The sequence below is a fragment of the Lipotes vexillifer genome, unplaced genomic scaffold (genome assembly GCF_000442215.2).
Source record: "Lipotes vexillifer unplaced genomic scaffold, Lipotes_vexillifer_v1.1 scaffold21, whole genome shotgun sequence".
Taxonomy (NCBI): domain Eukaryota; kingdom Metazoa; phylum Chordata; class Mammalia; order Artiodactyla; family Lipotidae; genus Lipotes; species Lipotes vexillifer.
This window is the reverse complement of record NW_006774065.1, coordinates 3,101,127-3,118,828: the sequence shown is the minus strand read 5'-3', so window position 1 is coordinate 3,118,828 and position 17,702 is coordinate 3,101,127. Positions and strand designations below refer to the sequence as shown.

General features: G+C 52.2%; 1 protein-coding gene across 1 annotated transcript; it reads left to right on the top strand.

The window, feature by feature from the left end:
* Positions 1-537: 537 nt before the first annotated feature.
* Positions 538-14,935, top strand: LOC103088422 (calcium release-activated calcium channel protein 1). Its single transcript, XM_007448706.1, has 2 exons — positions 538-881; positions 13,923-14,935. The coding sequence occupies exons 1-2, from the start codon at positions 579-581 to the stop codon at positions 14,529-14,531; spliced, it is 912 nt and encodes a 303-aa protein (XP_007448768.1). The 5' UTR covers positions 538-578; the 3' UTR covers positions 14,532-14,935.
* Positions 14,936-17,702: the final 2,767 nt, after the last annotated feature.

Sequence of the window (17,702 nt, the reverse complement as noted above, 5' to 3'; positions counted from 1 at the left end):
ACCTTCTCGTTTTCAGCGGCCGGCCGGAGCAGGCCGGACCCGCGCAGGGGCCCAGGCGGCGGCTGCCTCAGGCGGAGGCGGAGACGGAGGTGCTGGGGGGGGTGGGGGCCGCTGCCTTCGCAGGCGCCTGGGCCGGCCCGCGCCTTTTCAGCGTGCTCCATGCATCCGGAGCCCGCCCCGCCCCCGAGCAGCAACAGCCCTGAGCTTCCCCTCAGCAGCGGCAACACCACCAGCGGCAGCCGCCGGAGCCGCCGGCGCAGCGGGGACGGGGAGCCCCCGGGATCGCCGTCGCCCCCGCCGCCCGCCGTGACCTACCCGGACTGGATCGGCCAGAGTTACTCGGAGGTGATGAGCCTAAACGAGCACTCGATGCAGGCGCTGTCCTGGCGCAAACTCTACTTGAGCCGCGCCAAGCTCAAAGCCTCCCGTTTTCAGCGGCCGGCCGGAGCAGGCCGGACCCGCGCAGGGGCCCAGGCGGCGGCTGCCTCAGGCGGAGGCGGAGACGGAGGTGCTGGGGGGGGTGGGGGCCGCTGCCTTCGCAGGCGCCTGGGCCGGCCCGCGCCTTTTCAGCGTGCTCCATGCATCCGGAGCCCGCCCCGCCCCCGAGCAGCAACAGCCCTGAGCTTCCCCTCAGCAGCGGCAACACCACCAGCGGCAGCCGCCGGAGCCGCCGGCGCAGCGGGGACGGGGAGCCCCCGGGATCGCCGTCGCCCCCGCCGCCCGCCGTGACCTACCCGGACTGGATCGGCCAGAGTTACTCGGAGGTGATGAGCCTAAACGAGCACTCGATGCAGGCGCTGTCCTGGCGCAAACTCTACTTGAGCCGCGCCAAGCTCAAAGCCTCCAGCCGGACCTCGGCTCTGCTCTCCGGCTTCGCCATGGTGAGCTCGGGCCGCCGTGCCCTGCCCCCTTTCAGGTCTGGCCACTGTCGCCCGCAGCCCTGACGGGGCCCACCGGGGAGCTGGCTGGGCGGGCCAGGCGAGCTGGGGGTGAAGGGAAGAGCTGGGAGAAAGCTGTCGTGGACGCGGGAGGGGTCCAGAGGTGCTGGACAGGAGAGGTGGGCGACACGTGACACCCGATGTAGGAGACTGGGTATCATACACATGTCCAGGGTTGGGGGGCTCAGATACCTTCAGATGGGTAAGCTTGATGCAGCAAGGAGGGAGAAACAGCAGGATCCTCGACGTAAATCTGTAAGAAGACATTCCCACAGATGTTCAGGGGTAAAGGAAAGACATAACGTGGACTGATCTCTTTGGAAGCAGGTATCAGGAGGTTGGGAGGTAAAGGACTCCTGAGGCGTCTCCCTAGTTCCCCCACACTTGAGGCCAGGTTCTTTTATTACCTGGTAGAGGGGATTTCCTCTACCCTGTCTCCTATGCCCCTGTCTCCTATGGCATTTTCCGAGGCCTCAGCCTGGGGGTTTGACAACCGCTCCCCACCTCAGTTTCTTCTCCAGAAACTTGCCACTGAGTCACTGGGTGTGGGGGAGCAGCATGGGACATGTTCCCGTTGAATGGGCTCTTTCTTGATGTAGCCGGTGGGCTTAGTTTCCGCTCCCCATTCGGGCTGGGTCGGAGTGAGAACCAGCCTCTGGGGAGTGGGGTAGGTGAGGCTGCAAGTTGGGCTGAGAAGTGGCCCCGAGGATGCCTTCATGCTGGGGATCTTGGAGTCTCCCGGGGCAGGGAGCTACAGAACAAGCCCTGATTATCACTTTCAGTGACCTCAGCCTGCATCAGTGGGGTCTGCTCCCCCTCCCCCAAGGTTTTTAGCCCAGAGCACTCTTGCCTCACCAGTGAGTGAGGTAAGCCCCTGGCCTTGAGGGAGGGGTGGCTGCACCCTTCGTGTTTTCTTGGGAAAGGAGCGTGTCTGGCACTCTCCCTGTGCTCCTCAAACTAGTGGGCGATGCACGGGAGCAAGAACTTTTTAGAAGCCCTTAGCAGTCCCAGAGCACCCTGGGGCCACGGTGGTTGAGGTTGGGGAAGAGCTCCCCACTCTGCCACTTGCTGCCTGTGCGCCCTCAGACTAATCCTTATGTGGGCCTCGGTTTCTGAATTGGTGAATGAAGGCTGCTACTGAGTTTCTCTGACTTTAAGAATTTAACCGAGGAAGCCTTTGAGAGGGGAGGAGAGAATGTGTGTGTTTGTAAGAAGTGTCACTCTAGCTTTTAATTTAGGTCTATATGAAGGGGTGCTGTTCTATCAGCCCCAAATCCTAGGAATAGCTGACACTCACCAAGCACCCACTAGGTGCTTGGCACTGTGTAGGTTCCCTAACTTATGCACTAAGTCCTCGACCACCCTTTGAGGTAGTTTTTTCATGGGACTTTCCCGAGGCCACACAGCTCACCTGCTGGAGCGGGATTTGAACCCAGGACGGCTGACATCCAGAGCTCTCTTGGACACTTGTGCCCTTTGTGGTGTATGGAGCTTTGAGCCATGTCCTGCCAGGGACCTGTTAGGACCAGGCCTTGTAGGGAACGAGAAATAGAGCAGAAAAACTTCTCTTAAGCAAAATAAAATGTTACAGTTAGGGGGAGGGAGTGACACCAGTGGGTGTCGGCTCTTCACAGCAGCTCTCTGGGTTTCAGATGGTGGGATGCCTATTCCTCTTTTTCTTGGGGTCATAAATTCACAGCTGCCCAGGCCCCTTCCCACTCCAGGAGAAGTAAGGAGCTGATGGGTGACGCTTTCCTGCCTTCTTGAATCGTGTCTTAGAAGCCGGGCCTCCTAATCAGATGTCATCTCCCTCTTCCTCTTGCTAAAAACAGTGTGGGGAAGTCAGGCAGCAGGGGTGGCCAGAGGCACTTGGTGAGCCTTGACTCACCCAGGCTGTTTCTTGGGGACCTTTATTTTACCCAGTCAGGGTGGAGAAGGCTTCCTGACTCCACTGATGAAATCCCCAAAATTCTGCCAGCAGGGAAGGCTAAGCCCCATGACAGCCTCTGTTCTGGGGAAGCAGTTACAGGAGAGTGACTGCGTTTGCCACGAGTCTGGAAATGAGTGGGAGAGATGGCATTAGGGTGGAGAGCGGGTGCTCAGCAGGGCGGGTCTGCCTGCATCCCGATCCCACCAAAGCCACCCAGCCTCGTGAAGGATACTTGGAGAGGAAGGGGTGCCACGCAGCCAAGCGCCATGGAAACTAGAGTGAGCAGGTTTCCTGGACTACTCTCCCTTGGCCTGTGAGTCAGCACAACCAACTTCCTGCCCCCAGAGGGCTTCCTTCCTAGAGACCTGGAACACCAGAAGAAGTGACATGACGTGACCTTTGATTTCCAAGGGTGGGAGAGTTGGTGAGGATGCCAGACTCACCTGTGCACAAGGTGAGATTGAGGGAGGGTCTCCCAAGAGCCTGGAGGGGATGGAGAGACTCCCCTTTCATGGGTGGAAGGGCCTGGCCAGGTGCCCTGATGCACTGGGGAGATAGGCCATGGGACTTCAGACAGCGGCTTTACCCTTTGGGGCCAGTTTTCTCATGTGTGCAAAGGAGGCGCATATTCTGTTCTCCCATGGACTCGCATGCGGAGTCATTACAAGGTCCGACTGGGCCCACGAAGGATTGAGGAATTATCAGGATCTGATGACGTACACCTTAGCTGGACCCTCTCTAGTCTTCAGACAAGATTCCCATTCCTGATGACATTTCCAGAAACGGCAGGCCTTGTCTGGCCTCAGCATCCAGACTCTTAAAACCAGGGGCCCTGGATATAGCACATGATCAGCAGCCTGCAAGTGCTCCTTGAGCCGAGGGTGCCATGACTCGGGCCATCTGTGCCTCAGTTTACCTCTCAGCAAGAGGCAGCCAGCCTCGGCCTGACCCTGTCCCTTTGGGGCCGTGGTGAGCACACGCAGCAATCGTGGTGTGCTGGGGAGGGCAGCCTGTAACGTTAGCCTAAGCAGTAGATAATTGGGAAGGGTAAACAAAATGCTTTCTGTGACCTGGGATCAATTATTTTTGGATTATCTGCCTCCTCAAGTTCTCCACCTGCCAACACCCTTTTGTTCCCAGGTTCCAGAGTGGGTTCAGAAGCTGCTTGGAATTTCTCTGAAAATGAGTTGGAAGGAAGGGCTCAAATCATAAGGCATTATTGAGCCTCTGTGACACGTTCCGAGTTCAGGGGGCGTGGAGATGAGGAACAAATTACTCATGGTGCTCATTACTTTTTTTTTTTTTAATATTTATTTATTTATTTATTTTTGCTGCATCAGGTCTTAGTTGCGGTTCGTGGGATCCTCCACTGTGGCGCGCGGGCTTCTCTCTAGTTGTGGCCCGCGTGCTCAGTAGTTTCGGTGTGCGGGCTTAGTTGCCCCATGGCATGTGGGATCTTAGTTCCCCAACCAGGGATCGAACCCGCGTCCCCTGCTTTGGAAGGCAGATTCTTTATTTTATTTTATTTATTTTATTTTTGGCTGCATTGGGTCTTCGTTGCTGCACGCGGGCTTTTCTCTAGTTGCAGCGAGCGGGGGCTACTCTTCATTGTGGTGCGCGGGCTTCTCATTGCAGTGGCTTCTCTTGTTGCGGAGCACGGGCTCTAGGCACGCGGGCTTCAGTAGTTGCAGCACGCGGCCTTAGTAGTTGTGGCTCTTGGGCTCTAGAGTACAGGCTCAGTAGTTGTGGCGCACGGACTTAGTTGTTTTGCGGCATGTGGGATCTTCCCGGACCAGGGCTCGAACCCCTGTCCCCTGCATTGGCAGGCAGATTCTTAACCACTGCGCCACCAGGGAAGTTCCGGTGCTCTTTACTCATGGTAATCATTGCCATTGTCGATTGGGCTCTTGGAATAGGCTAGACGTTGTACTAAGTATGCTCCTTGTTCTGTCTCTTGTGATTTTCACAGCCTGGGGAGTGAGGGTAGGTGTGGTTCCACAGTGAATGACTTGTCCAAGGTTACCTGGCTGGTAAGCTGCAGGGCCCTGTGACCGTGGTGTGGCCCCACTGCTACGGGAGAGGAAGCACCAGAGAGAGTGGTGGGAGGACAGAGCTGGGAGGCTCGCGTATTGTAGAGCAGAGTAAGAACTGGGACTCTGGAGCCAGACAGCTTGGGTTCAAACCCCAGCTCTACCACTTATAACTGTGAGATCCTGGGGAAGTTGCTTAATGTCTCTGGGCCTCAGCTTCCTCTTCTGTAAAATGGGGGTAATAGTAATACCAACCTCATAGGCTTGGTGTGAGGATTCATTTGTATTTGCAAAGCACTTAGAATGTACCCGGCCCAGGTACGACGGAAACTCTCTCACCCTTGTTCCCATGATGTTGGGACTGCTTTTTTTTTTTTTTTTTTTGGCCATGCTGCAGCATGTGGGATCCTAGTTTCCCCACCAGGAATTGCATCCAGGCCCACGACAGTGAAAGCACTGAACCTTAACCACTGGACCACCAGGGAATTCCCAGGGCTTCTTTTATAAGGGTTAACTGGTTTAGAAGAATGTGATTCCAGCTAAGCCTTGAGGGTGGTAGAGTTAGGGCTTAGGGAAGAACCCTCTATCAGAGGAAGTATTAGGAGCACAGTTACTAAGGCGAGGAATTATAAGGTCTCCAGGAAAAGGCAGAGAGTGTGGTGTGGCTGGAGTTGAGGGTGTGTTGGGGATAGTAGAGGAAGATGAATCTAGGCAGACTAGATGGTGCAGGGCCTTGACTTGCTGTTTGGGACGTTTGAACTCTGGTATCGGCAATGGGGAGCCATGGAAGGTTTTGGAGCAGGGGAGTTCCATGAGGAATTCTTGAATAATGTTGAAGATGTTACTATTTACTGAACACCAGGCAAGAGCCTGGATCCTTTTCTTTCATTCTTACTTAATCCTCAGAACAGCTCTTAAACATATGTACTGTCGCCTCTGCAGAGGCTTACAGAGGTTCTGATCACCCAGCTAGTAGATTTCAAGCCCCGGTCCCTCTGACCTGGAGTCTTTTCTACTCAACCACCCTCTCACCGTGTCCCTTGTGGTTAGTTGAAAACTGGGCCTTTGAAGTCTTCCAGATGGGCAGTTCTGCACTCTGGGCCATGTACAAATGGAACTTTGCTGAATGTCCCAAGGGGAAGGCACTCCCTGCCTAGCTGAGAAGCCTTTTGGAAAACTTCACAAGTGCCTGTGGCACGTGTCTGGAATTTTCAGCCAGGGTCTGTGTTGAGCTCTGCTGATTTCTGCTGGGTCCAGGGCTGATGAAGGAGAGCTCTAGGGCTTCCCAAGGTGGCACTGTGGTAATCAGCGTTGGGAAGGCAATTCCCTGGAGAAATTAAACTGAGAAAATTTAAACAAGAGCAAGTTTCTCTCTGGTGCAATTTATTCTGGGAGGCCTTGAATACGCTCCCCAGAAGGGATGCCTTAAGCTGATACAAACACGGGAATTCCCTGGCAGTCCAGTGGTTAGGACTCCATGCTTTCACTGCCAAAGGCGTGGGTTCAATCCCTGGTCGGGGAACTAAGATCCCACAAGCTGTGTGGTGTGGCCAAAAAAAACAAAAAGAAAACGGATGGAACCACACACTCTTCAGAGGAGAGTCTTCTGGGACTGTGGTTTGACAGCCCTCTTTGGGAGCATTGGTCTAACCCAGGAACAGACCAACTTTTTCTATAAAGTAAATATTTTCAGGGCTTCCCTGGTGGTGCATTGGTTGAGAGTCCGCCTGCCGGTGCAGGGGACGCGGGTTCATGCCCCGGTCCGGGCAGATCCCACATGCCGCGAAGTGGCTGGGCCCGTGAGCCATGGTCACTGAGCCTGCGCGTCCGGAGCCTGTGCTCCACAACGGAAGAGGCCACAACAGTGAGAGGCCCGCGTACCGCAAAAAAAAAAAAAAAAAAAAAGTAAATATTTTCAGCTTTGCAGGCCACACAGTCTCAGGTGTCCCCTACTTTTCGAAAGTTCGCTTTACGCCACCTCGCTTTTACGAAAGACCTACGTTAGTACCTGTTTTCACTAACCTGAAAGAAACCCAAAGAGAATTTTTACTTTTACCAAAAAAAGGTAAAAAGCGAAAATAGCATGTAGCATTTGGTTTGCAGTGAGCCATTATAGAGGCAGCACGCACCCCGAGGGGTGAGACTGGCACCACCAAACTCCTTTCCCTGGAACCGCACTCAGCATCTCGGCATCAAGTCGCCAGAGCTTTGAGCTGTGTCTTTTAGCATCTGTGCTTTAATCTCGGTTTATTTGTGCATCTGTTAGCAAGGTGTCTCCTAGGGTAATTGCTCCATCCCTTTAGGCCACTTCACCTTACAAAAGGTTTCAGAGGTACATTATAGGGGGAAACCTGTACTCAATTCTGCTATTTTAGCTCAAAAGCAGCCACAGATCTTAGATAAATGAGTGAGCATGGCTGTGTGCCAGTAAAACTTTATTTGCAAAGAAGTACACTGAAAGCCAGTTTGGCGACCCCTGATTTAAGTGGTCTCCAAACTTTTTGAGGCACACCCCGCTCAAAATCTTGTCAACACTAGGCTCAGTATTTGTATACATGTGTATGCACACGATGTGTATATGTATACATATGTATGCACACTCTGTGTATATGTATACATATATGTATGGTAATGAATGATATGTGTGCTAATAAAACATAAGTATTAAAAGGTACATAGGGGACTTCCCTGGCGGTCCAGTGGTTAAGACTCCACACTTCCACTGCAGGGGTGCAAGTTCAATCCTTGGTTGGGGAACTAAGATTCCACAAGCTGTGCGGCCAGAAATTTAAAAAAAAAAGTACATAAAGACAAATCAAAACAACAACAAAAGTACATAAAAATACAACATTGAGGGCTTCCCTGGTGGCACAGTGGTTGGGGATCCGCCTGCCAATACAGGGGACACGGGTTCGTGCCCCGGTCCAGGAGGATCCCACGTGCCGCGGAGCGGCTGGGCCCGTGAGCCGTGGCCGCTGAGCCTGCGCGTCCGGAGCCTGTGCTCCGCAACGGGAGAGGCCAGAACAGCGAGAGGCCCGCGTACCCCAAAAAAAAAAAAAAAAAAAAAATACAACATTGAAAAGTTGAAAGGATGAGCTGAAAAAGGAATGTCATGAGAGTTCTTAGGGTTTCCAATGGATTACATAGGATTGTCTTTGGACACTTTAGAAACCCTGGGCTGAAATACCCGAAGGTCAAGTCTTGCCTTTAATATTCGTTTACTGAGGCCCCTAGAGGGACAAGGCCCAGTGCTGGAAGCTGGAGAAACAGGGAAGTAGAGTGGAGGAAACCAGACGTGTCATTACATCTTCAGCACGTGTTTGGCAAGTGCAGTGGCGAGGAGAGTTGGTGGAGGGACACTTAGCACCGTCTGAAAATACTTTGCCCAGACGTTTAGTACCTGCCATCCTCCCTGGGGCAGGGATTCTGCGGTCTTCCTGCTTTTTCTCCAGCAGAGCCACAAGATCCTTAAGGCACATAGTAAGTTCTCAATGAAAGTTGTCCGTGAGGGGAATTCTCTGGTTGTCCAGTGGTTAGGACTCCGGACTTTCACTCCTGAAGGCACGGGTTCAATCCCTGGTTGAGGAACTAAGATCCCTTAAGCCACACAGCGCAGCCACAAAAAAAAAAAAAATAGTCCATGAACGAATGAATGGCCCCGTCCTCACCTGGGAGGCCATGGAACAGGGGTGACTTGGAAGGTAAAAACCTGAGGATGTCAAAATTAGCCAGATGAAGAGAAAAGCTAGGCCTGTTCTCTACCCCCTCCCCCCAACCTGCAGGTTCAACCTGTTAGTGGCTTGTGACATTGAGTGAGTCGCAACCAGCAGGTTTTTTGTGTGTGTGTGTGTGTGTTTTTTTTCATTTTTTTGGAATAAGAGTGGAATGAAATAGAAAGCAGCAGCATGCATCACGTGTAAGAGGAGCCTGGATTAGCATGCTTTAAGGATAATTATTGTTTGGGGAAACTTGTTTCTGTTATAAATGGATATGTGTCTATTTATGGAAACCTTTGGAATACTGGTCTATGGTGGTCAAAAGAGTTTGTAAATTACTGGGTGAGCCCTCAATCCTCTCTTAATAGATAGTTTGCATCGGAGGGGGGGCCAGCAGGCTCAGGCAGCGCTCGGTGACCCAGGGTGACTGGCTTGGCGGCTCCAGTGAACAGGAGAAGCCCAGGCTTGGGAAAGGAGAGTTGTGTCTTCCAGCTGTTGAGCGCCCGGGTCAGGCCAGGCATGGGAAGGCTGCCTTGGAAGGGCCTGGCCTCGGTGCCAGGTGGCAGGGGTCTCCATGGAGCCCAACAGGAGTGAGAAGAGTGGTTGGCATCCGGGCGTGGTGGGCAGACACCCAGCGAGGCCAGCCAGGCCCTGCCCTTCTCAGGAGCCTCTTCTTGGCTCGTGCTTGAGGTTTGGTGTCCCCGTGGCGGGGTGGTGGTGTCAGAGGTCCGCGGACCAGAGTGACGTGGGGCTGGCCGTCCCTCGCCCTTCCTCACCCTTTAGGACCCATATGGCCAGGTTTAAACAGGCCTGTGGCTGGCTGGGAGCTGTTTATTTTAGGTTAACGGCCCAGCACTCTGGCTATATTTACCTTGCGAAGCTGCTTGCAATCTGATCTGATCTCTCTGGGACTCAGCTGGGGCCCTGGGAGTCGCCTGCCAGATTCCGAGAGGCCCCCCCGCCCTGGCTTTTACCCTCCTTGCCCTTGGGGAGATTTCCAAAGTGGGATACATTCTGAAAAAAGCAGTAGTTTTTATTCCTGTGAACAGTTTTCATCAGGAGCCATGACTTGTGCCAGCTGTTCATTCACGCAGCCCCCGGACACTGAGCTTGGTCCCCAATGTGGGAACGGTACACACAGCCCGCCAGCATGCTCCAAGTTCCAGGAATTGTAGGGTCCGGCGAGGATGATGGGGTTTCTTCCGGAGCACGGCAAGGCCCCTTCTCCTCAGAGGGCCCAGCGTCACAGGCTGAGCTGCCCAGGCTCCCCACCAGCCCAAGACCTCGGGGGAAATTCTGGTGTCCCCAGGCCAGGTGTGTCCCAACAGCTGTGTGTACGGCTCTAGAGCCTGGGGGTCCGGCAAGGTGGTCTCTGTCCTGCCAAGGTGACCATCTGGCCAGCTGTGCCGTGAGGCACACATCCTCCTTGTACCCAGGGAGCTGGAGCAGGCCAGGCCCAGAGTGGAGGGGTCTGAGCCCCTCACCCTCCCCAGGGAACAGAACATGGGCACACGGGGTCAGCTCTCAGCAGCCTCAGCTGAGGGCGTGCAGGGGCTGTTTGTCTTCCACCTTAAGCCCCGCGTTTTTCTTTTTAACTAAGATTTATTGAGTACCTTCTGGGGTCTGGCCCTTTGTTAAACCCCTGTCAAGACCTCATTTAATCCCCTCAGTGATTGTCTTAGTCTGTCTGGGCTGCTATAACAGAATACCACAAACTGGGTGGCTTATAAACAACAGATGTTTATTTCTCACAGTTCTGGAGACTAGAAGTCCAAGATCAAGGTGCCAGCAGATTGAGTGTCTGGTGAGGGGCTGGCTTCCGGGTTCATAGACACTGACTACTGTCCTCACCTGGCAGGAGTGGTGAGGGGGTCTCTGCTGGGGGCGACTCTCCTGTAAGGGCACTAGGGCACCACCCCCAAGACATAGTAACCCCCAAAGGCCCTACCTCCTCACACCATCACCTTGGGGGTTATGATTTAAAATATGAATTTAGAGGGTTTGCAGACATTCAGTCTGTAGTAGCAGGTGTGAGGAAAATGCTATTATCCCCTTTGCACAGAGCCTCAGTTTCCTCATTTGTAAAAAAGTAATAATAGTGTTGCTAGTAATCACTTTATTAAGCATATATATATATATATGCCAGGTCTTGTGCTAAGGGCTTTGTATTCATTAATCTGCTGAGTCCTCATAACAGCCCCTATTTTATAGATGTAGAACCTGTGGCATAGAGATGTTACCAGCTGTGTAAGTGGAGGAGCCACAGAGAGGTTACCAGCTGTGTAAGTGGAGGAGCCAGTTCACTCTTAATGGCTCTGTAGAGGTAGAGATACCAGGCTTAAGGGAACAGATTGGTTACCTGTATATGTTGTTCCCCCTGCCCCTGCCGCCGTATAGACCCCCCAGTACCCAGCTCAGGGCCTGATGCACCTAATGGGTCCAGACATTTCAGGTGAGTGAATCAGTAGCCAGTGGACCTGAGGCAGCCAAGCAACAGACTCTCCTGCTGGTCCCTTCTCCGGTTTCAGGTTCCGGGGCAGCAGGCCAAAACAGGAAGAGGAAGTGCTGCGGGGGGGACGTGGCAGGAGGTACGCCCTGCCGGAGGTGCCCCCCTTTTCCAGTGTGGTCAGGCCCGAAGACAGAGACCAGGGAGCCCGGGGTGCAGCCCTTAACCTGCCGTGCCCTGGTGGCCTGCCCTGATGCCCTGCATCCCTCACCCGCATGTGCTAAGCAATCTCAGCATTGGCCTTAGGCCACCAGTGAGTGATCTTAAAAATGGTCAAAATCCTCATGGCACTGCCCCAGATTTATATGGGCTTGAAACATTTTACAGACTCCTGGGATGAAAAGTTTATACAGTCATCAGTTGTGGGAATTCTAAGACAGAAGTCTGTGACTCCTGTTGAAATTGTCTGCAAAGTCATACAACTGTACATACCTGGCTGTCTTAAGGAGTATCCAATATTTTCACCAAATTCTCAAAGTGTCCAACCCCAAATCAGCTCTAGACAGCGACCTTAATTTTGCCGCATACCCTCCTTTTTCAGAGACAACAGGGAAGGTCTTGACCAAGGTCACCCAGGGAAGCAGGGGTGCTTCTGGAGCCAAAACCCAGGGCTGCCAATTTGGCTTTGGTTTTCTCAGGCTGGACAGGAGGATAGAAACCCAGAGGGTTTCGTATAGAGACACTGGGATTGAGGGTGAGGTTTTTAAACTGATTAACAATAGTAATAGTAAAGCCTCTTTTATTGAGGGTTTACTCTGTGCCAGGCACTAAGTATTTAATGTGGGATTAACTCAGTCCTCACAACTCTCTGAGTTATGTACCAGTCTTTTTTGTTTTGGCCACACCGCGCAACTTGTGGGATCTTAGTTCCCCGACTAGGGATTGAACCTGGGCCCTGGCAGTGAGAGCACCTAGTCCTAACCACTGGACTACGAGGGAATTCCCCCAATTTTCTATTTTTTAATTATTAATTAATTGATTAATTTTGGCTGCTCCGGGTCTTAGTTGCGGCATGCGGGATCTAGTTCCCTGACGAGGGATCAAACCTGGGCCCCCTGCATTGGGAGTGTGGAGTCTTACCCATTGGACCCCCCAGGGAAGTCCCTCAATATTCTGTTTTTTTTACAGATAAGGAAACTTAGGCCCAGAAATTTAAAGGAACTTGCCAGAGCCTCACAGCCTAATAAAGGGCAGAGCAGTCAGGGCTCAAAGCAGGCAACCTGGTTCCAGAGTCCGTGCTCCTAACCACTGCCCTACACTGCCTTTCCAGGCCTAAGAAGTCTGTGGAGGTACAAGAAATGAAAGCAAACAGGGCCAGGCATTACAAACAAGAAAGCTGGGAAGGAAGGAGCCCACCCCCTCCCCCGGAGTAAGGAGGGGTCGGGGCAGGTGTGGGGCTCGTGGGTACATTTCAGCATCAGGCCTCCCCCTTCTGAGCCTGGCACACACAGCGAACCCTTTATGAAGGGTCATTCTCCTTAATGGTGTTGCCATTGGCACTTGCTTCCCCACTCCCTCCATCCTTGGCAGGCAGACCCTGGCAGTGTGCCCACTGCCCGGTTCTCCCGGCCCATATCTGATGAGCTGGCTCCTTCACATGGGGGTGATTTGCAAGGCCCAGGTGAGAGGAGGTGGGTGGCGGGCTTGGAGCATGCCCCTGGTGACCCCGGATCCACAGGTCTCCAGGAACTGGGGAGCAACTAGTGCATCAGCCCTGGGGCCCTGAGCCCAGCACTGGGGCTGGAGGAGGGGATGGCCCTGGGGCTTGCCGACTGCACCACAGCACCCAGCCAGAGCCCATCTCTTCTGGGAAGCCTCTCTTAATTCCTTCTTGGTTGGTGCACTGTGTTCTCAGAAAGGGCCTGGGCATGACCTGGGAGGGCCTTCATCCCTTCACCCCACCCCTCTCCTTGTCCCCAGAGCAGGGCGTGAGGAAACCTCTGCTTGGGACTTCCGTGGTGGCGCAGTGGTTAAGAATCTGCCTGCCAATGCAGGGGACACGTGTTTGAGCCCTGGTCCGGGAAGATCCCACATGCTGCGGAGCAACTAAGCCCATGCACCACAACTACTGAGCCCGCGTGCTGCAACTACTGAAACCCACGTGCCTAGAGCCCATGCTCAGCCACAAGAGAAGCCACTGCGATGAGAAGCCTACGCACCACGATGAAGAGTAGCCCCTGCTCGCTGCAACTAGAGAAAGCCTGTGTGCAGCAACGAAGACCCAACACAGCCAAAAATAAATAAAATAAATAAATTTATTTTAAAAAATAGAATAATTTTCAAAAAGAAACCTCTGCTTGGGAATTGGGAGTGTGGTGCCAACAGGGAGGGAGCCTTTTTTCATTCATGTAAACTTTTTTGTCATAGTGAAATTTACATAAAACTTACCATTTTAACCATTTGTGATGATTACTATTTGGGAGGTGTTTGCCATCTACCAGGAGCTCTCACTTAATTGTTAAAATAATCCTGTTGACTGATACGATATCCCTACTTTACAAATAAGAGAGTTGAGGCACAGAGAGGTTCAGTGACTTTCCTAAGGACACGTAGCTCATGAGTGGCAGAACTGGGATTCAAATCCAGGCAGCCCAGGCTCCAAGCCTGTGCCCTCTACCAGTACTTGCTGCCGCTTCTCAACCCTAAGTGGGTGGGTCTTACTTTCCCCATTATACAGATACGGACACTGAGGCTCAGAGAGGCTAAGTGACTTACCCAGGGTCCCAGAGCTTGATGGGAGGAGAGCTTCTGAGCCATGACTATCCGGTCACTTAGCCCACCTCTTCCTCCCCCCCACCCCAGGTGGCGATGGTGGAGGTGCAGCTGGACGCTGACCACGACTACCCGCCGGGGCTGCTCATCGCCTTCAGTGCCTGCACCACGGTGCTGGTGGCCGTGCACCTGTTTGCGCTCATGATCAGCACCTGCATCCTGCCCAATATCGAGGCGGTGAGCAACGTGCACAACCTCAACTCGGTCAAAGAGTCGCCCCACGAGCGCATGCACCGCCACATCGAGCTGGCCTGGGCCTTCTCCACTGTCATCGGCACGCTGCTCTTCCTGGCTGAGGTCGTGCTGCTCTGCTGGGTCAAGTTCTTGCCTCTCAAGAAACAGCCGGGTCAGGCGCGGCCCACCAGCAAGCCCCCTGCCAGCGGCGTGGCCGCCAACGTCAGCGGCAGCACCGGCGGCATCACCCCAGGCCAGGCCGCCGCCATCGCCTCCACCACCATTATGGTCCCCTTCGGCCTGATCTTTATCGTTTTTGCTGTCCACTTCTACCGCTCACTGGTCAGCCATAAGACGGACCGACAGTTCCAGGAGCTCAATGAGCTGGCCGAGTTTGCCCGCCTGCAGGACCAGCTGGACCACAGAGGGGACCACCCCCTGACCCCCGGCAGCCACTATGCCTAAGCCCTCCAGGGCTGGGCACTTTGGAGCTTTGGCCTTAACGCCCTTCCCCACAACCTTGTCCCGGCCCAGCCTCAAGGACAGCCTGTATAGGGGGCTGGGCTTTTGTCAGGGGGCAGAGAGTGGAGGGAAGAGGCTTTTTTTAAAGAGAAATTACTGCACTTTGAAACTTTCCTCTAAGAGAATAAGCACTTCCTGTTCTTCCAGCTCCAGGTTCACATGCTGTTGGGAAGCCACCGGTGGGAGCCAGAGAGGGGACAAACGCTCCCTTTGTCCCTCCTCCCCTGTGCCAGTGCCACCTGGGTGCCTCCTGTCCTTTCCGTCTTGACCCCCCTCCCCGTTCAGTGTCGATTGTGTGCGTGTGTGTGCGTGTGCGAACACAGAAATATACTCATAAGGGACACCTCCTCTTGTGTCTGTATTTGTTGGGTCTGGACTGCCTGGTATTTCTCCTGGTGCCCCAATAGGTGAGCCTCTAAACAAAAAAATTTTTTTCAACATTTTGGGAAATTTCAAACCTACCCCCAAAAGGTCCATGAAGAGTAACTGAAATATATATACAGTCAATTCTTATTCGCATTGGTTCTGTTCTATAGTCACAGAACACTGAATTAGTGAGTATTTCTCCTAAGAGAAATATGGGGTTATGTTCCTGCGAGCCTCTGGTCACAACATTTTTGTCAACCAATCAATACACAGCCTTGTTTTTTGTGTGTTTCTTTTTAAAAACGCCTTAATATATGTTATATATAACATTGAACTTATACGCTATTGCTATCACAACAGCACTATCACTGATTTGTGACTGAAACTTACATAACACACATATTTTCTCCGTAAGGAACATCACAGCCTTCCTGTGCTGTGATGCTGAACACTAGACAGCACTTCATTGTCACCCTTGGGGACCATTTTAAGTAGTGAAATCACCAACAAAAAGCACCAAAATGTGAAAACCGTAGCACTAAATAGACTGTGAAAAGGATACTTGTTTACAGCATGAGCTGAATGAAGGCAGGGGGTCACCTTGTTTGACCTCAGCAAGTAGGCAAATTTGCAAATACTGAAACTGTGAGTAATGAGAATGACAGTATGTTTTCCCCCTGAGCCATGTGCATTAGTTACAGATTTCTTCCTTAAACCAAGGACATTCCTCTACATAACCACAATTCGATGATCAAATTCAGGAAATTTGATGCGATACTATTATCTAATACAACAACATTCGTTTTCAGTTTCCCTCTTGTCCCAATCATGTCCTTTCTTGTAGTGATTTTTCCATCCAGGATCATGCACTGCATTGAGTTGTCATGTCTCTTTAGTCATCTTTTATTTGGGACAGCCTTTCTTTGTCCTTTGTAATATCAACATTTTTGAAGTGTCTGAGCCAGTGTTTTGTTTTGTTTTGTTTTTTTAACGTCTTTATTGGGGTAAAATTGCTTTACAATGGTGTGTTAGTTTCTGTTTTATAACAAAGTGAATCAGTTATACATATACATATGTTCCCATATCTCTTTCCTCTTGCGTCTCCCTCCCTCCCACCCTCCCTATCCCACCCCTCCAGGCTGTCACAAAGCACCGAGCTGATCTCCCCTGTGCTATGCGTGAGCCAGTGGTTTTGTAGAATGCTGCCTCTGTCTTGTTTCTCTGATATTTCCTCATCTGTATGATCAGGTTGTGCATTTGGGGAGGAATTTTTTCTCCATTTTGCAGATGACAAAAATTGATGTCCAAAGAGGATACATTTTTGAGCCTGGAAATCTGGCTCAGAGCCTAGACACTCAAAAAATCTTACGTAGACTGATTCTGGCTTTGCTTAAGAAATCAGAAGATCCAGCAGCAGCATTACTGGGCCCGCCTTCTTGCAGAGCAGCAATGAACAGGAGCTGAGTTGCAGCTACCTCTTACCCAAGAGATGTATTTGCCACAGTCCCCACCACTCCCTATTGTATGACACCAGCCCAGCTTCATATGTTACTCACCTGGCCCCAGAGGGCCTTTGTGTTTGACAGCTCATTCTGTCCCATAAACCTGATACAGAAAGTGGTTTTATAAAAACACAAGTGCTCTGGTTGAAGTGAAAGTTGGTTGTGGGAAAGTGTGGCCTTAAGCTTTTGTCCTGTGCAGACTTGGACATGGCCACAGCAGCTTGGTGGGCTGAGTGGGGGAGGGGGCCCCCTTTATCCTACTGCAGCTTCTTGCCTCCGTCCTGCATCACATACACCAGGACCCACCCCTCCCCTGTCCCCAGAAGGCCCTCTGACTGGGACCGAGTAGGGTGGGGCAGGTGCCCCTGTGTGAAAATCTCCACTGCTCCCCAGAGAAAACCTAGTCATCTTCCATCCTTCCCCTAAGATACCCACCTCCCTGCTTCTGCAGAGACCTGGGTAGGTAATACATAGCTTTCAAACACAGCGGTGAAAAATTGCTGTCCCTCCCCTGTTCCAGGTTCCCAATTCTCCCCAGAGACAACCATTGTTGCCAGTTTATTTTGTTCCCATCTAGAGATTTTATACATAAACAAGTACACATCCTACCTTTTCTGAAAAAAATGGTAGTTTTCTATACGCACTGCCACTGTTCTCACCTTAAGAGCAGACAGGCCTAAGTTTAAGCACAGTCACTTCCTCCCTGAACTTCAGTTTCCTCCTCTAAAATGACACGAATAATATAGCAGGACACCTCATAGGTTCTTGAGGGGTCATGGGAGAGCACCCGTGTAAAGCTGTCAGTGCTGGGCCTAGCACTGAGTCGCTCGGTGGTTGGTTATGTGTCCAGAGGCAGCCAGGCTCAGCTTCCCGGCTTCAGAGGTACCGATTGAGAACCATGCCGTGGGTCGGCCCACCTGCTTGGGATTTAGATGGCAGAGAAAACTTCAGTATCAGTGAATGCTTTACTACATGCTGGGTACTTGCTGAGGGCTTTATGAACATCGTGGTATTTCAGGGTTATTTCATGGTATTACACCGTTGAAGTTGGGTTGAATAATTCTGTAGAGTGTTTACATCATAACATGTTTAGCAGGATCACAACCTCTACCCACTGGGTGCCAGTAGAATTCTTCCCTGCCAGTTGTGACAACCAAAAATGTCTCCAGATTTTGCCAGATGTTCCCGGGGAAGGAAGGGGGACAAAACCACCCTCCCTCGGGTTAGAACCACACCTTATTTCATT